At 36.5% G+C, this 25311-nt stretch overlaps 2 protein-coding genes across 6 annotated transcripts; both read right to left on the bottom strand.

Annotated features, from left to right (window-relative positions):
• Positions 1–1484: 1484 nt before the first annotated feature.
• Positions 1485–3442, bottom strand: LOC107851768 (ethylene-responsive transcription factor ERF061). The gene has a single exon (XM_016696851.2). The coding sequence runs from the start codon at positions 2705–2707 to the stop codon at positions 1775–1777; it is 933 nt and encodes a 310-aa protein (XP_016552337.1). The 5' UTR covers positions 2708–3442; the 3' UTR covers positions 1485–1774.
• A 9662-nt stretch (positions 3443–13104) lies between these two features.
• Positions 13105–24752, bottom strand: LOC107851776 (long chain acyl-CoA synthetase 4). Of its 5 annotated transcripts, none has more exons than XM_016696859.2 (20): positions 24547–24752; positions 24006–24224; positions 23088–23151; positions 22895–22984; positions 22293–22349; positions 21488–21536; positions 20947–21023; positions 20275–20314; positions 20089–20183; positions 19407–19574; positions 18855–18965; positions 18698–18785; positions 17772–17838; positions 16986–17061; positions 16772–16889; positions 15692–15937; positions 15469–15608; positions 14544–14726; positions 14300–14461; positions 13105–13398 (listed from the first exon to the last, which is right to left on the bottom strand). In XM_016696859.2, exons 2-20 carry the CDS (start codon positions 24152–24154, stop codon positions 13363–13365), a joined length of 2016 nt encoding a protein of 671 aa, XP_016552345.1. In that variant the 5' UTR covers positions 24155–24224; positions 24547–24752; the 3' UTR covers positions 13105–13362. The 5 variants fall into 5 exon arrangements, with proteins under 5 accessions (XP_016552345.1, XP_016552367.1, XP_016552362.1 ...); XM_016696881.2 differs by having other exon boundaries at positions 14300–14419; XM_016696876.2 differs by having other exon boundaries at positions 24006–24199; positions 24547–24749.
• Positions 24753–25311: the final 559 nt, after the last annotated feature.

The raw sequence follows: 25311 nt of genomic DNA, 5'->3' as shown, positions 1-25311 counted from the left end.
ATGCCATTCTATGCTTAATAAAAAACTAAAAAATTACTTACATTCGGCTGACATAATATTTCATGTATGCTAAAACATACTATATGCTTAATTAGAATAGTTTTTGGTTATAAATTTTAGTAGTAGATTTTAAAGAAAAAAATTCTTTAAATATTTGTTTGATCATGAAAAATTAATCAAATTTTAAAAGCATAGATCAAATTAATTTTTAATGGATCAAAAAATTGGGTGGATTCTTTTTAATGGATCAAAAAAAATTAAAAAGAAAATTCATTTTTTAAAAAAAATATAAAATAAAATAAAAAATGAGGTGGCCCTCTAATAAGCTGCCACGTGGAAAGGTTGTTTTTAAAAATCGGCTGTTAAAAAGTAATGGCATGGATGAGCCAGTTTTGTAACGGCGATGGCATAAATGAGCCCAACTTTTGACGGATGACATAAATGAGCCATTTGTGATAGTTTAGTGACATATTTGAGCCTTTTTCCTAAAATAAATAATTTCGATTAATTATGAACTCCTAATATTTTATTCATAAGATATCTTGTGCTATAGCAAAGTAATCTTATATATATGTTTGTGTGTGTGTGGGACACAAATCCAGAAATTAAACCAAGTACCCAATTAATCTATACTTTTTGGTCATAGATGTAATCAAAACACCCAAGGTAAGTTGACTAAATCTGGTGTGTGGATCTCATACCTATAAACCACACCCCATGTCGTGTTGACAGGAGTGGGGCATAAATTTTGGAAAGTTCGAGCAACTTAGACTCTATCAACCCAGACTTGAACACATAATGGAAAGTCACCTATTATTTTACTTCAAATGGAATATGAACCTGATAGATCTTTTCTTCTCATCACAAAAATTGTGCATCTCCATAAAGAAGAGGAGAATTGAGTAGGTGACCATATAAACAAGAACATAGGACCACCAACACTTACTAAAGAGCTTTGTTTTTTTCACCTGTTGCCTTTTCATTTCTCACATAGCTTTCTGCATCACAAAAGTACAAGTGACGTGGCATTGTTCTTCTTCACACTTATTTCCCAGTAAAATCTTCATCCTGTAGCAAAATAATCTTTCCTAAAATTATTTATAAAAAGTGAAATTAGTAACCTGCAGGAAGGCTATTAACTTTTTACAGTAGCATAAAATTTCATTTTGCTATTAGAGGATAGTAGTCAAATCCATATTGAGACATGGGGCTCAAACATAATCGAATGATAAATACATATTCATACCAGGTTTCTATACCAAACTAAATCAATTTACCATGGTTAAGTGACCTAATTAAGTGAAATATACATACTTAATCACGGTTAAAGTGATAGTAGTATGTATCTGAACACGTATTATGTATCTATTGATTTGGTATAAATATCTGAGTTTGTTTTACTGAATAGAATACTGAAGGGATGTGAACTTTCTCTTTATGAAAGACCATTCCTCTCCAAGCTAAAAATAGAGAAATCTACAGTATGGTTAAAAGAGGCAACCTTTATTAGGATTAAGCAAAATCTCTAATAATCTGAGTACATAAAACTGGGAATGAACAACTTATAATATTCTCTGTTCATCCCATAAAGAAACAAAAGTCAGCAACATAAGACTGATACTGCTAAACTTGACAAAGGAAACAATTTACAACTGAAGTTATGGGTTCGGTAAAATTCAATAACTTTGGCTCAAATGTTGTAAGCAAAAAGGGATTGTAGTCGGAATTCATAAACTTAAAATCCTGAATCCGCCTCTGTAAGTCGGAATGACTTCTAGTTAGCCAGAACTTCCCATATCAACTCCGGATCAAAAGAAGGCATTCTTTCTAAAGAACAGTCTTCGAACTCCGATTCCATCATCGGGCTTTCAAACTGATGTGTGATGCTAGTGATATAGCCGTCATCGTTCTCGAGCCCCGTGGGGAAGTCACCAAGAACAGAGCTAGGTGAATTCTCACTTTTCCAGAATCCATCATCAGAACTACTTTGTGAAATCACATCACTATGACTCCTACTTTCACTACCAACCAATGAAGAAGAAGAACAAGATGAGTCTAAATCCACAGTTTTTGCAACTTTCTTCTCACTTTCTACAATTTTCTTTACACCCTTTTTAGCTCTCTCCCTTTTAACCCTCTGACAAATAGCTTGAATCTTAGCATCAACAGAATTCTTCAAAGCATTCATCTTTGCACTATCTCCAAATCCCAACTCACTCGGATCGCGTAGATCTGGAAAGTTCAATCGCGCGTATTCACCGCGAAGTTTATAAGCTGCTCTATCATAAGCATAAGCTGCAGCTTCAGCATTGTCATAAGTTCCAAGCCAAACTCTCGTTCTGTTCTGAGGAAGTCTTATTTCAGCCACCCATTTTCCCCAATGCCTTTGTCTAACTCCTCTATATAACTTTTTCTTGTTTGGACTAACATATAAAGATTCTTGAAGTGGTGTTTGTGTAGAACAAGTTGTTCTATTTTGTTCCCAAAACTTTTGTAGCAAATCTTTTTGTCTGAGGTAGACTGAAGAACCTAATGGTTCAAGAACATGACTAGTAGTAGTAGACATTTGGTTATTTGGTTCTTGGCAGTGAGAAAAGATTGAGTCTAAAGTGTTGGTGCTACTTGTTAATAGGATTTGAGATAAAGAAGATCTAATTTGAGCAGCCTCATCATATGTGTAACTCATGTTTTCTTGAATTGTGCTCATGATTTCTTGATTTCCTCTTAAGAAACTAAAAGATATCTAAGAGAAACAAGTGATGTAGGAGAAAAGAGAACACAAAAAGGAAAAAAGGGTACTAAAAAAAATTGCCCCTTTTCTTGAGATTTATGTGGAAAAAAAAAAAATTGGAATTTTAGGGGTAGTTGGGATATTGGGAAAAAGATTTTTGTGTTTGATAACTATGGTGTGTAAAAGTTTGGTTTCCTCTTTGCTGTATTTATAGCTGCAAACGAAAGGTTCTTTTCTTTATTTCTTCTAAAGGCACTTAACTTTTTGTTTTCAAAAGTTCACATTTATTTCATTATTTTTTTTTTATAATCGTGGTGTTCGGGTCAGCTGGTGCACACCTTGATTAAATCTACGGGATACCTGTCACCTCCCACCAGCAACAGGTATCAGGTAACTCTGACTACCAAGGCTAGAACAGATGGGAAGAAATCACGTAGTGTTTGTCTTTGTCATGTGACTAGGAGGTTATAGGTGCAAGCCATGGAAACCGTCTTGCAGAAATGCAAGGTAAGGCTACAGAAAATGAACAATCTTTTTCCAAACTCCATGCATAGCGGGAATTTTGGTGCAACAGGCTGTGGTTAAATACAAGAACATGCTTTGCATTGAAGACAATGTTGTACAACATAGAAAAAAATAATTTGTACACCCTCATAAACAGGCTGTAAATTGAGTACAGAGTTTGAAAAGGAAGCTTTAGAAGAAATCACATTCACAAACAACAACTGGTATGGTTGGATTATTTGACTTTGCCAAATGGCCAGCATTATGCGTGTGGAACCCAAAATGACTGGTTCCGTATAACAACATACTCAGTCTAATTTATAGAGTATCCTCGTGTATTTGTATGGACCCTCTGTAGGTTAAAGTTTCAGCCATGTGATCGGGAGGTCACGGGTTCAAGCCATGGAAACAGTCTCAGATAGAAGTGCAAGGTAAGGTTGCGCACAATAAACCCTCGTTGTCTAGGCCTTCTCTGGACTCGTGTAGCGAGAGCTTTAATACAACGAACTATTCTTTGTATTTATGTGAACCTGTGAAAGAGTGGTCCCTGCTGAGATACAAAAAGCTACTTTATGTATTTAATACTATTGCAGAATAGTCACCAGTAATGAATAATGAAATGAATGACTCATTGAACAGTTTAATTTTTGCATCTCTTTTTTTTTCTGGCAGGAGAAATCTGCTTATATATAATTAGAGATAAGTATTCGGTACCTCCCCGAATTATAGGTAAAGTTGTTACGATACATTTCAACTTCACAGGGGTTGTATTACCTCCTGAAGTTAATTTTAGTGTATTTTTGTCACCCTTTTGCGCTTACATGGTATTTTTATTACATAAAAATGGGATCCACGTCGAAAGTGTCATGTCAGCTAAAAAGGTTGACAAAAATACGCTAAAATTTTATTCATGGGGTAATAGGACTCCCGTGAAGTTGGAGTGTGTCGTAGCAAATTTGATCATAGTTCGAGGGTACTAGATGTTACTAGTGCTAATACTATTGTTATGTGTTACATGAATCTATGGTCTTTTTGGAAACAACTGCTCTGCCTCATCGAGGTAGGAATGAGATCTACATACACTTCATCCTCCATAAACTCCTTTTTGTGGGATTATCTCGTGTATCATATTTTCATGTATGTGTATGAAATTGTACTGAATATGTTACTGCTGTCGAGTGAGAACTTGTTAGTGTATGTGTTAAGACGTGAACATTCATAAGTGTAGGAATGAGATCTACATACCCTTTCTCCTCCATAAACTCCTTGTGGGATTATCTCGTGTATCATATTCACTTGTAATTTGTATGTACATGAGATTGTACTGAATATGTTACTATTGTCGAGCGAAACGACAGCATTCATAAGTGTAGGAATGAGATCTACATACCCTTTGTCCTCCATAAATTCCTTTTTGGGGGATTATCTCGTGTATCATATTCCATGAGATTGTACTGAATATGTTTGAACAACAACATTCACAAGTGTAAAAATGAGATCTACATACACTTTGTCCTCCATAAACTCCTTTTTGGGGGATTATCTCGTGTATCATATTCCCGTTAATGTATATGAGATTGTACTAAATATGTTACTGTTGTCGAGCGAGAACTTGTAAGTGTATGTGTTAGACTAGAACATTCACAAGTGTAGGAAATAGGAATGTGGAAAATGAGTAACACTAAGAAAATAATTTAGCTAAATAACATTTAAAAAGCTAGACATTTACACCCAAATTTTCAAAATTTTACCAAATTTAGCTAAATAACATTTAAAAAGTCAATAATAGCAACATCCATTTTCATGAATATTAATTAATTGCTAAACTAGCTCTCCATCAAAATTGCATATCATTAGTTGGAAATTTTTAACTTCCATTCATTCTCTTTTTCGGTCAATAAAAAGAAGTAACAGATGTACAAGAAATTATGTATAATAGCAAAATAGATAACAAAAGAAATTATGTATAATAGCAAAATAGATAACAAAAGGACAGTAACTATAATAATATAATATGATTATCAAAGTATACGAAACAAGAAATAATAAAACAAAGGGAGATAAACTAGAGGAGCAATATTACAACTACTAGTTTAGACTTTAGACACATAACAAGGTAATATACCCCTACAGCTACTAACCTTCTACCTTAATAGGTGTCATTTACATTCTCCTATCTAAGGTTATATCCTCGATAAGCTAAAATTGTGTCATCTTTTGTCTAATTACCTCTTCCTAATACTTCTTTGATCTACCTCGACCTCGCCGCACTATGCCTGGAATGTTGAAGAACATAAAAGATCACTATCTACTGATCTTCTATCATAATACATGTCTTTCACAACTTCCTATCAAAGTCATATCCTCGATAAGCTGAAACTATATCATGTCCTATCTAATTACCTCTTCCTAATACTTCTTGATCTACCTCGACATCTCCGCATTATGCATGGAATGTTGAAGAACTTAAAAGATCTACTGACCTTTATCTTAATACGTGTCCTTCACAATCTCCTATCTGAGGTCATGTCCTCAATAATCTGAAACTGTATCATGTTACCTCGACCTCTCCTCACTATGCATGGAATGTTGAAGAACATAAAAGATCACTATCTACTGATCTTCTATCCTAACACGTGTCTTTCACAACCTCCTATCTAAGATCATATCCTCGATAAGCTGAAACTGTATCATGTCTTGTCTAATCACCTCTTTCTAATACTTCTTTGATCTGAAAACACAAAAAAAGTTGCTATCTAAATGGGCCCAAAAATTCATTTCTTTAAAGATGTGAAGTTAAATGGGCCCACATAGCTTTACATTTATGGCCATTGTAGACAGGGCTAGTGTAGATAATGGCCCACATATCTTTACATTTATAGCCTAAAAGTTTTTCTGTGTATTTGCATGTGATAGTGACCTAACTCCTCTCTCTCCCAAAAAGTCAAATCCAAAACCGTACCCTTTTTGTAATCTTTTAGTTATTTTCACAAATTCCACCTCATGTTTAAACTTTTTGATTTTATTGTTTTTTTGTAATCTTTTGGTTATTTCCACACATTCCACCTCATGTTCCAACTTTTTAATTTTGTTGTTTTTTTGGCTATATACAAAATTTGAGATAAGCATCCAGTATCCTCTGAATTATGGTCAGAGTTGCTACGACACACTTCAACTTCACGGGGTTCTATTACCTCCTGAACTCAATTTTAGCTTATTTTTGTCACCCTTTTGTGGTGATGTGGCACCTTACGTGAAGTTAAACATCCGAGGCACGTGAAGGAATGTCACCCTTTTGTGGTGATGTGGCACCTTGCGTGAAGTTAAACGTCCGAGGCGCGTGAAGGACTGTTATGTGCCATGGCAGCTACAAGGTTGAAAAAAATATGTTAAAATCTAGTTCAGGGGTGTAATAGGATCCTGTGAAGTTGGAGTGTATCGTAGCAAATTTGATCATAATTTTGAGGGTTACTAGATGCTTATCTCACAGAGAATTTTATGTAAGCGATATCCATCTAACGTCATAATTTGTGCATAAATAGATTTATGAGCTAAATTTTATGTAAGTAATATTGATCGATCATTGCAGCTTGTGTATAAATAGATTTATGAGTCGAGAGTTTATCAAAAACAGGCTTCGTACCTTGGAAAAGGTAGAAGTGAGATGTGTGTACAGCTTATTCAGTCAAAATTTACTTGTAAAATTAGACTGTGTATATTGTTATTGTAAATAGATTTGAACTAGGAATTATGGTAAAATAGTTAGTATTTGTTGACAAAAATTCAAAAATATGAATTTTCAATTAAGAGTAACTAGTTTCTATTTAATTGCTTTGTGTTTAAGATTTAGTGGCTCTATTATATTATAATTTATATTCATGTCTTGAATGATTCACTAATGGAAGCTAGGTTTTAGATTATCTAGAACTATAGTATAGGCTTTTTTGTTTAATTGTTGCCCCTTAAGGATTATAAATATTTGTTAAAAGTTAATTAGGTTAGCATTAAACACTTGAAGGGAGGCAAACTTATATATTAATTATATGACAAGCAAAAAGCATATTAAAAGTTAATTAGGTTAGCATTAAATCACATCTAAAGGGAGGCAAACTAATATAGTATTAATTATATGACAAGCAAAAACATGAAAAATATATATATATATATATATATATTGGTCTAATACTTTCCATACTTTCAAATATTTCTTTAAGTCGAGGGTTTATTTAAAACAATTTTTTTTTTTATAAACTTCATCCTCTTTAAACTCAACTTTTGAGAATATATCGAATACCTTTTTGGAACCTCTAGGGAAATGTACTACCTCAGCCACAATAGTAATCTGCTCACTGTGTAATGGATCATAAATCACAATGGAGATGTAAATCGTTTTAGACAAGTCTGATGCGACGAGCTCATGACTGAGTGAAAGACAGAAGGTGGATTCGATTTGAGATCTCCCACTGATAAAAACTACCTCCCAACCAAAGTCTCATGCGATGAGCTCATGACTGAGCGATAGTCTGAGACTAGATTCGATCCGAGATTTTCCACAGATAAAAACTACCTCCCAACCAAAGTCTCATGCGACGCTTCCATGACTGAGCGACAGACTGAGACGGGATTCGATACGAGATCTCCCACAAATAAAAACTACCTTCCAACCAAAGTCTCATGCGATGAGCCCATGACTAAGCGACGAACTGAGACTGGATTCGATCCGAGATTTTCCACAGATAAAAACTACCTCCCAACCAAAGTCTCATGCGACGCTTCCATGACTAAGCGACAGACTGAAGCTGGATTCGATACGAGATCTCCCACAAATAAAAACTACCTCCCAACTAAAGTCTCATGCGACAAGCTCATGACTGAGTGACATACTGAGTCTGAATTTGATTCCAGATCTTCCACATAAAAAAACTACCTACCAATCACTCTATGCCCTCAGGGACATACTGAATGTATGAATATATTATTATTGTTGCTATTAGAGTAAAACATTTAGTATCCCCTGAACTATGATCAAATTTGCTACGACATACTTCAATTTTCACTAAAATCCTATTTTTTGTCATTTTTTTTAACTGATGTAACCCCTTTTGTCAGTCTTTTTAGCCGACGTGAAACCTTTTAACGTAGGCAGCCTACATTTCATGTAATAAAGTGTCTGTCAGCACAAAAAGGTGATAAAAATATGCTAAAATTGAGTTCAAGGGATAATAAGACCTTTATAAAGTTGAAGTATGTCGTAGCAACTTTAACTATATTCGGAGGTACTGAATGCTTATCTCTTGCTATTATAATACTTTCTAGCATACCAAGAAAATGTTTTTTCTTTTCTGAGAAAATGCTGAGTTTTCATCTTGAACTATACGTGAAAAGGTTGAGACACACCCGAACTTTAGGAGGGTCCTATTATCCCCTGAATTAATTAAAATCGTATTTTTGACAACCTTAGTGCCTTCATGGCACATACATGGCACACACGTGTACCTACGTAGATCCTTCAGTGTGTTGTGCCACGTATGTATCACGTAGACACTAAAGTTTAAAAATATGATTTTAATTAGTTCAGGGGGTAATAGAACCCTTCTAAAATTTGGGTGTATCTCAGCCTTTTCGCGGATAGTTTAAGATGGAAATAGAGCATTTTTTCTTTTTTTATATATTTTTGACATGACAAGGGAAATGTGCAAGGTATATGTTGTGTATGAAAAGTGGCTATTAATTAAAGAGGGGATGCATTTGCAAAAAGTTAAGTGTTGGAAGTATTAGGGAGACTAAGTCCAAATGCCTGCTAAAATGACAGCACCATTTGGTCCCCAGAAATGGTCCCAAAAGGACACATCAATACTTCATCCTTTATCTGAAAACACAAAAAAGAAATAAAAATATAATTATCGTAGAAAAATATTGATGATGTAATTGTGATATCATGATTAGCACATATATATATATATATATATATATATATATATATATATATATATTGTAAATTTTGATTATTATTTGTGTTTATAGTGCGGGGAGGAAGGTTGAGATGGTTCGGACATGCGCAGGATGAGAAGATGCATGAGTTGCTTCAGCGCAGAGGTGTAAGGTAGAGATGATTAGATAAGACATTATGTTGTAGCTTATCGAGAAAATGATCTAGATAGGAAGGTGTGGAAGACACCAATTCGACTAGAAGGTTACAGTTGCAAAGCCAGAACTTTCACTAAGAGATTCAAAATCCAAAGAAGTAGGCATACGAACTAGTCGATGAGGGTTCAAACATCACTTATATATATATAAAAAATAATTTTAATCATTATATATAGTATAATTTTTCGCCTAAATCATAAGGTGGCGGCTCTGCCCGTGAAAGGTTAGTAGGTAGGAGTAGGTGCGATTGCAGTCTTGTTGTCCTTACTAGGAGTATATTTTTGTTATTGCCTATTGTTTCGTGCTGTTCAATTATAGTAATATCTTGTTTGTAATATTTTGCTCCTATTTGGTATTTTCGTTATTGTCTTTTGTAATTTTCTTAATTTTCTACTTTTTTTTGTCTTGAGTTGAGGTTTACCGAAGGCAACCTCTCTACTGCATGTTCATTTGGTCCTCGGATATTGAGAAGGAAGGTCAAACCTACTAGGTTGACGAACTTATTATCTAGATTTTGTTATTATAAGTTCTTTTTTATATCGTATTAGATAGAAATATGCGTTCAGATGTGTTTAATTAGTACAAAAATAAATACCAATAGAGATATGTAAATATGACATTCTTTTAGCTTGTTTCAAGAAAGCTTGACTAGTTATATTTTGCAAATATTTTTCAAAGAATTTAATTATTACATTTGTAATGGATAAAATAAATTCTTCATTTATCAATATATGGTCCCCCTTTATCTTAAATCTTCATTATGTTTTCTTGGATATTGAAATAATAGCTGTATTTTTTGTTGAAATTGACATCATGATACATCAAGAAATTGAAAGAACAAAAAAAATATAGACATCAAAATCTTATAAGATTATTTTTGCATTTAGCATATTTGAATCAACTCCATCAAAGGCCCCCATGCAAATTCCTCCATAAGATGTACAATATTTTTTGTCTTTTATATTCTTTTAAAACATTTTATATTTCCTATTCCGTATTCGATAGAGATAAGCATCCAGTATTCCCCTGAACTATAATCAAAGTTGGTATTACCCCCAATTTCACGGCAGTCTTCTTATCCTCTTGAACTCAATTTTAGCGTATTTTTGTCACCCTTAATGCTAATTTGGCATCTCGCGTGAAGTTAAACACCTGAGGCATGTGAAAGATTGTCATATGTCACGTCAACTTAAAAGGTTCTCAAAAATACACTAAAATTTACTTCGGGTGTACTACGATTCCCATAAAGTTGGAGTGCATCGTAGCAAATTTGGTCATAGTTTGAGAGTACTAGACGCTTTATCTCTATTCGATAATAGCTCATTTTGAAATTCTGACTAATTCAGATTTGCATTATGCAAGGCTCGTTAAAGGGAGGAGCGGTTTGTTATATAAAGTTATCTTTATATAATCTATAGAGCACGAGTTTGATTCATTAAGTAGTGCTGAGGAAGATAGAATGTATGCAGGTCTTACAATTACCTTATAAAGATAGAAAAGTTGTTATCGATAGACCGTCGACTCAACTGGTAGTTGTCAAACAGTACAACAACAACATCCTAGTGTGATATCATAAGTGGTGTCTGAGGAGGATAGAATGCAAGCAGATCTTACCGTTACCTCGCAAAGGTAGAGAAATTATTTTCGATAGACTCTCGACTCAACTGGTAGTTGTCAACTACCAGTTTGAATAGAAGGGATGAAACTACAACAACAATATTCTAGTATGATATCATAAGTGATGTCTGAGGAGGATAGAATATGTGCAGATTTTACCGTTACCTCGTAAAAATAGAAAAGTTATTTTCGATAGACCTTCGACTCAACTAGTAGTTGTCAAACAGTACAACAACAACATCCTAGTATCATACCACAAGTGGTGTCTGCGGAGGATAAAATGTATGCAAATCTTATCGTTACCTCGTAAAGATAGAAAAGTCGTTTTCGATAGACCCTCGACTCGACTGGTAGTTGTCAAACAGTTTGAAGAGAAGGGATGAAACTACAACAACAACATCCTAGTGTGATATCATAAGTGGTGTCTGCAGAGGATAGAATGCATGCAGATTTTATCGTTACTTCATAAAAATATAAAAAATTATTTTCGATGGACGCTCGACTCAACTGTTATTTGTCAATCAGTTTGAAGAGAAGGGATGACTATGAAAAGAAGGGATGACAAATTGTCTAATCAAGGACTCAAAGGGCCAATATTTTTCTTTTCTTTTTTTCATGTAAATTGAGTTGTCAATTATTCATGGAATATTTTGGAAAAAAGGTACATTTTGGACATAATAATAAAGAAAAAAAAAAGGTCGGTTTGACAAATTTTATCTTCTGTTAGACTTTGAAAATGACCTTTTTAAAAAAAAAAAAAAAATCTTATTATTATTTGCAAGACATTTTCGCCACCCCAAATTCTTTGTTATTACTAAGGGCTCGTTTGATATGAGGGATAAGAGATAATGTATCTCGGGATTTATGTTATGATGAATCTGCCTCGAGTTTGGTTGAGATAAAATAAAAGTATAACTTATTTCAGGTTTAGTTATCTTCGGATTGTAGTGTCGATATTTTTTTTTCCGAAAAATCCATATGCTAATACACACCATGCATTCGATATTCATAATTTCGGATTTAAAGAATCCAAAATGCCAAAAAATATCAAAGCGACGTCATTCATGGTAAAACCTAGAACGTTCGGGATGGATCCTTCAAATTTCAGAGCAAACAAAGTCTATTGATATTTAAAAGAAAAAAAATCATGTGCTAATACACACCATAGCTCCGATATTCATAATTTCGGATTTAATGAATCCAAAATGCCAAAAAATAAAAAATCAAAGCAACGTCAATCATGATAAAACCTAGAACGTTCGGGATGGATCCTTCAAATTTCAGAGCAAACAAAGTCTATTGATATTTAAAAGAAAAAAAATCATGTGCTAATACACACCATAGCTCCGATATTCATAATTTCGGATTTAAAGAATCCAAAATGCCAAAAAATAAAAAATCAAAGCAACGTCAATCATGGTAAAACCTAGAACGTTCGGGATGGATCCTTCAAATTTCAGAGCAAACAAAGTCTATCGATATTTTTCCAAAAAATCCATGTGTACACACCATAGCTCCGATATTCATAAATTCAGATTTAAAGAATCCAAAATGCCAAAAAATAAAAATCAAAGCAACGTCAGTCATGGTAAAACCTAGAACGTTCGGGATGGATCCTTCAAATTTCAGAGCAAACAAAGTCTATCGATATTTTTCCAAAAAATCCATGTGTACACACCATAGCTCCGATATTCATAAATTTGGATTTAAAGAATCCAAAATGCCAAAAAATAAAAAAATCAAAGCAACGTCAATCATGGTAAAACCTAGAACATTCGGGATGGATCTTTTAAATTTCAGAGCTCACAAAGTCTATCGATATCTTTTCAAAAAATCCATGTGTACACACCATAGCTCCGATATTCATAAATTCGGATTTAAAGAATCCAAAATGCCAAAAAATAAAAAATTAAAGCAACGTCAGTCATGGTAAAACCTAGAACGTTTCGGGATGGATCCTTCAAATTTCAGAGCTCACAAAGTCTATCGATATTTTTTCAAAAAATCCATGTGCTAATACACACCATAGCTCCGATATTCATAAATTCGGATTTAACGGATCTAAAATGCCAAAAAATAAAAAATCAAAGCAACGTCAGTCATGGTAAAACTTAGAACGTTTGGGATGGATCCTTCAAATTAATTTCAGAACAAACAAAGTCTATCGATATTTTTCAAAAAATCCATGTGCTAATACATACCGAAAGATCCAATAATAAATATATACAGAACTAAAACGAAAACAAAAATAAAAACAAAATCAGAGGGAGGTGGAGTCGCTCGTATGGTAAGCACCTCTCACTTTTAGTTCAAAAATTGTGAGTTCGAGTCATCGAGGGAGGGAGGGGCCAAAAGAAAAAGGTTCATTTAGCACCCTTGTACATGTTGTCAATAACATCCTGCACAAAGTTAAATAAAAATCAGAAAAAAATTGTGAAATATGCAAAAAAAAGTTTTCCATTATAAAAAAACTTATTAACTTATTGCACATAGAATTAATAGATATTAACATTAACATAACAACTACGCCTCAGTCCCAAACAGATTGAAGTCGACTATGGTTCCCACTAGTATATATCGTTTTTTCGTTTCATTTCTTGTAATCACTTGTCCTTTCAGTTTGGTTATTATCTTTCGTTTCTTTTACACTTGGATATGAATAATATTTAGGGTGATTTGTTCGGCTGTTGAGTCGAGGGTCTATCGAAAACAAACTCTCTACCTCTAAGGTAGTGGTAACGTCTGCGGGCATTCTACCTTCCCCAGACCCCACTTTGTGGGATTACGCGAGGTATGTTGTATAGACCAACCTATGTTGCTCGGACTCTTCAAAAAATGACAGCGGGTGCATGTTGAATTCTCCCAAAGTAGTGTATTTTTAGAGAATCCGACACGGGTGCGGCATTGAAAGTGAAGAGTCCGCGCAACTTAGTAACCAACAATTCTGCTCATAAACAGGAACGACTAGTCTTTGATTGGTCCGCTTTAAGAAAAGGAGATGCGGTATAACTCAACTTCAAAAGTTAGCTCATATCGAGAGGAACGCGCAAGAGCATATAAGGTGACAGTAACCGATGTTCTCGATCAATGAGGTACTAGTTAACGGTAAATGTCAACAACGGGTTAAAGAACACAGATCAAAGACCATTTTGGAGCATGTTTTCATCGCGATAGACAAACATAACAGCAGTGAAACCAAGAACGATAACAACTACGCTTTAGTTCCAAACAAGTTAAGAGTCGTCTTGATAAAGGATATCGTCAAGACAGACACTCACGAGCGGATGAAAGAGAATGTACCTTGTAGTGTTTAAGCAACTGTGGTCTTTTCTTCTTAAACGTTGGAGTCAGGAGGTCGCGTTCCATGTCAAACGGCACTGGATCAAGGTGTAGAGCTTTAACGAACTCAAATCCCTTCAGCTGCGAAGAAAGTGAGTCACGTAAACATAGGCTCTCCGCCTTCTGCAATACATCGAGTTATGGAAAAACAGCAGCGGAGACTAAAGGGAAATCTTCGTAGCTCAGTTGGCCGAAAAGAACTAACCTTCTTTTCTTTACCAGCTTTTGTGAGCTCCCCTAGTATGTATTCTTTCACCGCGGAATTTCCACAGAGAGAATTAAAATCCCCGGAGAGGCCATTCTGGTTGGCCCATTTTTCAACCTCTTCTTTTCTTGGACTAACGACAGCAACGAGGAAAGACTCAAAGCTGCTCCCGTATATCCATATCTGAAGCCAATCCAGAAAAAAAAAACTGAGAATCCGGAGAGTCTAAATTGGACAAACCAACAATGCAGCTAGCGCAATTCATGAGAACCAATCAATCAAGACGAGTTGCAGCATGAGTGATGAGGCTCAATGAACTCGACTAAATAGAGAACAGTATGTCCCGATATGCTCTATTTTTTATGAACATCCATCGTATTATCTCCCAAAAACTTTCCAACGAACATTAACTAGTGAGCCTGGGGAATATCGTTGGAAAAAGATCCTTTATAGAGAGTTGTTCGCCCACCCTTCACTGTGTTCACCGTTAAACAGAATCTCTTGCACGCGTGTATGATGAACTATGTACACGTGAAGTCACCAAGTTGCTATAGTTAAGAAGCCAATGCACATAATAGAGATAAACTTCCAATACCCCCTCGAATTATGGTCAAAGTTGCGACGACACACTCCAACTTCACAGGGTCCTATTAACCTCCTAAACTCAATTTTAACGTATTTTTGTCACCCTTTTGTGCTGACATGGCAACTTTATGACATAAAATGGGGCCTACATCAATGGTGCCACATCAGTCAAAAAAGTTGGCAAAAGGTGCCACGTCAGCACAAAAGGGTGACAAAAATACAGGAAAATTGAGTTAAGGAGGGTAATAGGACCCTCATGAAGTTGGAGTGTGTCGTAGCAAATTTGGTCATCGTTCAGGGGTGTACTAGATGCTTTACTCCATGTAATATGATTACTTACTGATTCGATAACAGGATTATCGCCATAGACATTCTCCAAATTTTCGACAGCAACATATTCTCCTTGTGATAGCTTGAAAATATTCTTCTTGCGATCGATTATCCTCAAGCTACCGTTTGGTTGCCACTCACCGATATCCCCTGACAAAATTTTTTAGAGTAAACTTTCTAACGAGTGGGACATTTCACAGTTCAAGCGCGAAAAAGAATTTAGAAAAGGCAACCTGTATGGAACCATCCATCGACCAGGACTTCTTTCGTAAGGTCCTCGCGCTTGTAGTAACCAGAAAATAGAGTTTCTCCCCTGATGCATATTTCTCCACGTGGCATGCTTGAAAGAGCGTCATATTCCATATCAGGAACGGATTCCAAACGCACATCCACATTAGGCACCGGTGGACCAACCGTACCAAGCATATCAAACTGGTTGGGTAGCGATACAAATGTACCAGCACATGTTTCAGTCAGACCTACACGTAAATGCTAAATCAACAAGAATAACGATCCAATTACTTAAGCAATAATGCAAGGTAAGGCTGCGTACAATACCCTTGTGGTGGGGCCCTTCCCTGGACCCTACACATAGTGGGAGCTTTAGTGCACCGGGCTGCCCTTTATAAGATTACAATATAGACACAAATGACAGCTGATTGTATACCTATCGCTATAATTAGTCCGAAGTTGCTTCTTTAAAAACAGTTTGCGCGAAGAGTTATAAACACCTATCACTACAGTCAAACTGCACTTACTACAAAGAGAACTTCCAGACCTCGACTTAGAACTTCGTTAGATCATATTGAATTCATCTTATGAACACTATTGTACAGTAATAATTTATGAAATGTAGGCTTAGAGAAGTCTCTGGTCCGTTATGTTGCTCGGACTCTTTAAAAATGTCAACTGGTGTGAGTCGGCTTCTCCAAAAATACACTACTTTTGGAGAATCCGAGATGAATGTGGCATTGAAAGTGAAGAGTCAGCACAACACGGTCAGAATGAGAATGAGCGCGTAACTTTTGCCAAGTCCCAGAACTTGTCAAATGTCAATAAACGACTCCGATGGAAGCTACAGAAATGCCTTATTCCAGAACAATTCAAGCAGAAACCTAAAGCACCATGCTAGATCTGTTTCTGTAAAACGGCGAAAGAAGCTTTTCGGCAGGATAATTTGAATGGTTACATATTTCAGCTATAGTCGATGTCTGGAGAACTACTGATATCGCTAATATACAAGCAGATTAAAGCTGTCGAATTTTCCAGAGTGGAGAAAGACAATAAGTTTAACACGATAAAGGTATATATACCGTATCCTTGAAGAACATGAGCACATGCTACAACTCGCAGAAAAGATTCTACGTGAGCTGAGAGGGGTGCTGCTCCAGATAATATAAGGCGCACTCTGCCGCCTAGCCCATCTTTTACCTAAGAAAGCAAAAACAACCAAAGTTTCATATCTAGTGGTACGACAGGAAGCAAAATCAGAAGACGTATTAGCTGCTGCCGGAGTATCTACACTACCTTACTGAAAACAATTTTGTCGGATATTGGAGATGCTTCGTGATACTTACACCCACTCTGCAAATACTGAAGTTTGCTGCAGAATATCGAAAATGCAGGTAAGGCACAGAGTCCAAATTGCTTCTCAAATATACCGAAAACTAACCAAATGCACTTCTATGGAAAATCAATTCAAATTGAAAAAGCATGTATTGACTTATGGAACTAATCTCTACATTCGGAAATAGAACAATTGTTTAACGAGACAAGCATCCAGTACCCCCTCGAACTACGGCTAAAGTTGCTACGACACACTCCAACTTCACATCAGTCCTATTACCCCCCCCCCCCCCCCCCCGAAATCAATTTTAACGTATTTTTGTCACCCTTTTGTGGTGACATGGCACCTTTATTACATAAAAATGGAACCCACGTCAAAGGTGCCACGTCAACTAAAAAGGTGACAAAAATACACTAAAATTGAGTTCGGGGGTATGGACCCTTGTGAAGTTGGAGTGTGTCGTAGTAAATTTGGTCATAGTTCGGGGGTACCAGATGCTTTACTCTTGTATAACAGTACAGGTATACATACAACAACGTGAAACACCCGTATTTTGTCCAGACAAGTGAAAAGGTATTTTCCAAAATGCATTTTTTTCCAACCAAAGATGTAGCACCTTCTTTGGAAACAGATCATCGTAAAGGCAATCGAAGAACTTAAAAGCTCAGACACCGAGTTCAAGATACTGATATTTGCATCGACAAGAAAGCTGTCATCTCTTTAAGAAATATGGAACTAGAACTTACCGAGCATATGCAATATTGAACAAGGTGCTTCTTAGCAGACCACCTGAAGAAACTTTCTGTTGCAAACCTGCGCATGCTCGGTGCATTTAGTCAAAATGACCCAGAATTTTAAGACGCAAAGTCAAATTGTACATCTAACTAGTAAAAATTCAAATCAATTTTCTTTCACTCTTGCAGTGTCCCTTACTCTACGCAGTATAGCTCTTTCCCAAAGTTTGATCATATGACTCATAAGTCTAATGCCACGTTAGTTTACACAACTTTAAATATCTCCTTTGTGCTTATATATCGGAATCTAGGTACTATTCTCCTCTCATGGCATCTTTCCGCTCCTTAATATGACATTGAATCGCTTGTATTACTTCTACGAGATGATTCTAAACCTCTACAAGAGTTCCTATCTGGAACACAAGCGTTTCTAACCCTCATATTTTTCATGGCATTCTTCATTTCCGTAAGCATAATTCTACCACCTACCGAAAGTTTATGTCTTGCGTTAATGTGTAGAGATGTGTGAAGTTGTAGAAAGAACACTTGTATTAGCATTTCAACCAAAGTACAAATCCTAGTAGAGGCGAAAGGCGTTAGATGATTTCTTCTCATCTAAGTGTTGGTGGGCGGAGTTACTCAATACTTGTGTTGGTGGAGGTTGCAGGTATCCACAGGAATAGTCGAGGTGCAGGAAAGTTGGTTCAGACAACAGCGTTATAAAGAAAAAATAATGCAATACTTGTGTTGGCGGAGGTTGCAGGTATCCACAGGAATAGTCGAGGTGCAGGAAAGTTGGTTCAGACAACATCGTTATAAAGATTGGTACGCCAGTCGTACACACAGATTGTCGTAATAAAAGGAGGTCACAATTAGTGATCGGTTGGAAAGGTTTGAGACTTTATACGAATCAGTTGTAACGGAGAGTAAGATATTACCAGCATATATTCTGTCTAATACCCGAGGTACCGCACAGAAGATAGTTGGTTTCAGTTCTGCAAGGTCTTCAGTTAGTAACTTGACGTCCTGCAAACATGATAACGAATGCATAAGATAAGCTCTTACTTCATTTCGTAGAAGATTAGGACATCTTACCCCTCGCCAAAATCCTATCGAGGCGCCAATATTAATGAAACATTCTTCAATCGCTCGATCAAAGATATGTGCCAAGGGAAGATATGAGATATATATATCATGCATTGTCAGCTGCAATTCAAAAAGATGAGATAAAACTTAAAAGAAACATATTTTCCAGCAAAATAAGAAGAGATAAGCATCCAGTACCCCCTCGAACTACGGCCAAAGTTGGTACGACACACTCCAACTTCACAGGGGTCCTATCCTATTACCCTCCTGAACTAAATTTCAGCGTATTTTTGGCACCCTTTTATGTTGACATGGCACCTTGGGGCCCACATCAAAGGTGCCACGTCAAGTAAAAAGATTGACAAGAGGTGCCACGTCAGCACAAAAGGGGTGACAAAAATACGCTAAAATTGAGTTCAGGGGGTAATAGGACCCCGTGAAGTTGGAGTGTGTCGTAGCAAATTCGGTCATAGTTCGGGGGATACTAGATGCTTCACTCAAATAAGAACTATCGCTATGTTTTACCGAAACAAATGGAAATAAAAAGAACATATATCTCACCGACTCATTTACACACTCGAGGATACGGTGCACTCCAGCCATAATAGTGACGATGCTCTTATTTGAAAGCATCACACCCTTGGGTTCCCCGGTTGTTCCACTAGTATACATTATCGTACAGATATCGTTCTTCTTTTTCAGTGGAAGATCAAACTGTTTTTTGTTTCCCTGCACATATCGAGAAGTGTGATGTTAGCGTAAAGGATTATCAAGCCCCCCGCTCATTTATGAGGTACAGCAATTATTAGGAAATAGTCGAGTTAGAGCTGTAGCTATGAGTGCTACAGCCTACAGACAGTCTAACGAGGGGAATGGAAGTGATTGACGCTGGAGCTCTTATAAGTGTTCTGGTCGAGCGAGCGACTCTGGGACGAAAGTTTAACCGAAGTTGCTCGGGATCTTCAAGAATGTCTATGGGTCCATGTCGGATCCTCCAAAAATAGTGTATTTTCGAAGGATCTAACACGGGTGCGGCAACATTTTTGGAGAGTCCTAGCAACTTAGCTTTTAACATGCTCGGAGAGCCTGTCCAAGCACATGGCCGACATTAAGAAGTGTCGAACTAGACTTCAACCATTAGAAATCACAACCTCGGCATGTGGATTACAACACAATACTTATAACGTTTAAACAGCCATAACAGAAATCGGAACAGACAGATAAAAGTTCATAGAATCCTTACTAATTGAGGAAACTCATCCCAGGAATAAAGAGACACGCCAAACTTTGCAACCTCGTCCTTTTGCTGAGGAGTGATTTTGCCGAAACAAACAATCGCTGGCGATAAAGAGCATGAAGCAATCGCCATTAACATGAACGTACATATTTCATACTTCTGAAAAAAGAAACTAAATTACAGCTGACTTACTCTTCAAGTACTTTGCTGCATTCGGAAATGTTTTCAAAAGCTGAAAAGGAATATGAAGACATTCTAGTAAAAATCACAGCGCTGAACGTTCGAGAACATAGCTCCAAACTCAACGTTAGTAAACTTCGAGTAAAGCATCTAGTACCCTCCTAAACTATGACCGAATTTGCTACGACACACTCCAACTTCACAGGGGCCCTATTACCCCCGGACTAAATTTTAGCATATTTTTGTCGACCTTTTTAGCTGATGTGGCACCTTTTTAGCTGACATGGCATCTTTGTCGTGGACCCCATTTTTATGTAATAAAGGTACCACGTCATCACAAAAGGGTGACAAAATACACTAAAATTGACTTTGGGGTAATAGGACCCCTGTGAAGTTGCCATAATTCAAAGGTATACTGGATGCTTATCTCGTAAACTTCTAAAACAGCAATCTTTCGGAAAAATTATTCTTAAAACGTTTCTTGCCATTATCCTAATTATCGGTACTTACTTTTTTCTGAAAGCTATAGTAATCAACGAGTTAATTAGCATTTCACTTCCGTACATGATATATTAACGAGTCTCGAGTAGAAAGTCACATATACATAGCATGGCGATCACCATGCTTATAAAATCCCAGGCGTAACGTTTGAGAAAGTAAAGGTTCAACGCCTAAAATGCATACCTCGGGAAGTTTTTTCTCCTCAACGAAAGCAATTTCAACCTCTGCATGGGAAATGATAAATTCCACTGCACCAGCACCTGAAGACATAAAAAAGATTAAAAGGGCAGCCCAATACACTAAAGCTCCTGCTATACGTGGGGTCCGGGCAGAGGCGGAGCCAGGATTTCAACTGAGAGGGTTCAATATTCAAAGAAAACTTAGTCGAAGGGTGTTCAACACCTACTATAACCACATAAAAAATAATTTTAATCATGTATAAATAGTATATTTTTCCGTCGAAGGGGGTTCGGAGGCTAGCTCCGCCTCTGGGTCCGGGGAAGGGCCCCACCACAAGGGTGTATTGTATGCAGAACGGCATAAAAAAGATTGTTAGTAAATATTAATTATCACGTCAGAACGGCAATCCTGGCATATGATTGGTAATGTAATAGCCTCTTGGTAGTCGGTAGTCAAACTCCGCCATCATGCATCTCATTTAACGAGTCTAGGACATTTCTACTAGAGCGTGGAACCACTATTTGCTCCAAAGGAGAATGCTTACCCAAGGTATCATACAGAGGGACACAGTAAAGTCCATGAGCGTTGCATGCCTGCGTTAAAAAGTAGCTATATCAGAGCCGATAAGAACTACAGACGATGACTCATTTCTGACATCTATCCTAGAAAACAATAGATGTTACAAGCAGCAACAATAGAAATAGCAAGCAGCGAAGATAGGATCACGAGAATATGAAACCGAGATAGACTGCAAGTGAACTTGGAAAAAAAAGAGCAGTGAGAAAGGCGTTTTTTTTTTCTTTTCTAGTAGTTTAAGGAATCAACTGGCATCCCCGTTGAGGCATAAAGTACAAGCAATTCGATAATCTAGACGTAGTCCAGAGATAATTGAATGAACTAGAAACAAGTAAATGTACTAACTACGTCGATACAGGTCCTCGTTCAGAAGTAAAAAGGAAGCCGTTAATGAGTCCCAAGCCAACCTACCAACACACGTTCTTATACCAGTAACGATAATGCTTAAACTGGTGCTTTATACCAGTAACGATAATGCTTAAACTGGTGCTTTAAAATGTCGATGAAGATCTCTGATTGAATAACTTATAGAAGCGTTAACACAAGTGATCGTTCAAATGAGCTTAGTATTAGAAAAGAGCGTAAAATGGATATTGTGCTATGGATATGGATGTCCTTGTTATCAGACAACTCGAGAACTGTGCCAATATACGTGACAAGAAGAATCATACCAATAGAATTTCATTGTCACAGATGTTTAATCTCAACGGAATCAGATATATAACAAGAATAAACACTCGATACACAAATTAAGAGACAGAAACGGGCAATACCTCCATACTCATAATCCACTCAGGGCAATTCGCTCCAAATATACCGCATTTTCCTCCCTAACGTAAGAAGTGAAATGAACAGGCAGTAAGGTACTAATCGAAATGAATACTCAAAAGGGATGAACATTAAGAAATAGAAATAAGAGACGCGTGAATTACTAAAAGATAAGAATACGATACCTCAAATGATGGGAAAATGAACATCCACGGAGGATGAAATCCACATTTAAATGTATAACTACACTTACATACTCCATAAGTGCTGAAAAAATGCATTAACAGATGCCTACCGTTTCCTGAGCTACGTTGCTCGGACTCTTCCAAAATGTCAACGGATGCGTGTCGGATTTGCCAAAAACTAGTGTATTTTTGGAGAATCTGACACGGGTGCATCATCGAAAGTGAAGAGTCCGCTCAACTTAGTTCCTAAGGGCCTTAGTGAACCTTCGAGGGCTCCTAATCCTATTAGAGCTATGCAAAAAGCAAAAAGCTAAATTCCGCTAGCGACTGACTACAGTATTCAACGATGAAACTTTATCATTATCGTTCTTTTCTCATCGGCCACATTATCAGCGTAATACCATATAGAGTTGAGAACTTACTGGTTCTACGCCACAGTTACGAATGGAATTTCCTACTTGTATGACAATGTCGTACACTTGTTTGTAAGTCTTCCAGACATACCTTCCAGGCTGACGAAAAGAGCAACAAATATACATGAATCAGCTAACGCGAATTCAGAAAACAAGAATCCTTGTAGGAGTCGAAACTAATACATAATACTGTAAAACATACCTTCCCATCCACAATCTTACGGTGGCCAAGCATGTGGTTATTAGGATATTTCTCCACTGCCAAACTGTGACATAGACAAGAAAGTAAATTTTCATAAGCATCATCATCAACTAAAAGTAGTTGCCGTAGGTTCCTCCACAATCCAAGATCAAATTTTAGAAGAGTAACATCAACGACGATACAACAACATGCCAAGGTTAATGCAAGTTCAGTACAAAAACGAGCTTTTACATAAATGAGCACCGAAGGGTGTCGCCTAGTGGTCAAAATGGGTGAGAACAATGAGGTCTCAGTTTCAAATCGGACACAAAAATACTAGGTGATTTCTTCCCATCTGTCCTACCCTTGGTGGATAGAGTTACATTAGTCGAGGTGTGGGCAAGCTGGCCCGATTACCATGGTTATCAAATTTTGCAATTGTGTTAAAGAAAAAAAATCATATAATATATATAAATAACATTTTTAGAACTCGGCAAAAAAAAAATATATATTTATCCAAGGAACGTGGGCTAGTGATCAAAGAAGTGAGTCGAAAATCATCACGTCTCAGGTTCAAATCTCAATATAAACAAACAAAACCACTAGATGATATCTTTCTATCTGTTCTGGCATTGGTGGACAGAGTTACCTGGTACCTATTGCCGGTTGGCGGTGGTATCCCGTGGATTAGAGTTGAGGTGTTCGGCACGGACACCCGTGGTGATCCAATGAATTTCGCTAAGGGGGTTTAAAACTTTAGTATACGAAGGGTGTTCGAGCAACCAACCTCTAGTCAATGTAGCTACGCCACTATCGGTCACCATCATTATCGAAAACAAAAAGGATTTATGATCTATAAACTAAAAATGCTAACTCCGTGACTTTGTACAACATAAAAACATTCTATTCAATACCATAAATTGTTCGGATAAATCTTACCGGAAAATATCCCAACAGCTATCTAAGCCATCAATGGGAGGTGGAAAACCATTCTTGGCAAATTTACTCCGATACACCGGTCCAATGGACGGCCTTCCATCTTTTGCTGCCTTCGCCGGCTCAACCTCAAATATAAACCTTTCTGCCATGTCTCTGATCTCTCAATATCTCCAAACAGATCCTCAATCTATGAACTTTTATACGTGCAATTTCGTTAATCTGATTGAAAAAAAATGCAATGTAGGTGAACAGATCAAATCATAAATCACGCGAGTACGTGTACTAGTACTAATCTGATTGAAAAAAAAATGCAATTTACCTGAACAGATCAAATAATAAATCACGCGAGTACGTACACTAGTACTAATCTGATTGAAAAAAAAAAGCAATGTAGGTGAACAGATCAAATCATAAATCACGCGAGTACGTTTACTAGTACGAATCTTATTGAAAAAAAATGCAATGTAGGTGAACAGATCAAATCATAAATCGCACCAGTACGTATACTAGTACTAATCTGATTGGAAAAAATGCAATGTACCTGAACAGATCTAATCATAAATCACGTGAGTACGTATTCTAGTACTAATCTGATTGAAAAAATGCAATGTAGGTGGATAGATTAAATCAGAAATCGCACGAGTACGTATACCAGTAGTATATTATTATTATAATAATAATAATAGATTTGTGTATGTATATGAAGGATTTTTGTGAGATTATGGAGATATTAAAGGGGAAGTTTGAGAGTCTTAAGGAAGAAAAGTTTGAGTGTTTTGTGGGAAAAATATGTAACTGTTTTAGAGTATATTCCTCCATGCAGTTTTGACTCACCAAAACTCTTGAATAATTGAGTTTTTTTTTAAAAGAAAAAAAAAATAATTGTGGCGTCTAGATCAGCTTCGTGCATCTCGACTAATTCCATGCATACTTGACGCCTCCAACGAGCAACATGTAATAGGTAACTCTGTCCACCAAGACTAGAACAGACAGGAACAAATCACCTAGTTTTGTCTACGCTGGGAACAGTGGCGGAGCCACCTTTGCTCCAAGAGGTTCATCCGAACTTCCCATCGACAGAAAATTATATTGTTTTTGTACTATTTTTACATGGTTAAAAAAAAATTTTATACATATATATATATATAGTAGATGTTGAACCCCTTCGACTAATTCGTATATATACTTCTAAACCCCCTCAATGAAAATTCTAACTCCGCCACTGGCTGAGAATTGAAAATGGAGTATTTTATGAGTGTGTTCAGTACTAAGGAATGTTTTCTTGGTAAATAAGTGAATTTCTTAC

The sequence above is a fragment of the Capsicum annuum genome, chromosome 1 (assembly GCF_002878395.1).
Source record: "Capsicum annuum cultivar UCD-10X-F1 chromosome 1, UCD10Xv1.1, whole genome shotgun sequence".
Classification (NCBI taxonomy): domain Eukaryota; kingdom Viridiplantae; phylum Streptophyta; class Magnoliopsida; order Solanales; family Solanaceae; genus Capsicum; species Capsicum annuum.
Note: the sequence above shows the minus strand (reverse complement) of the source record. Positions and strands in the feature narration are given on the sequence as shown.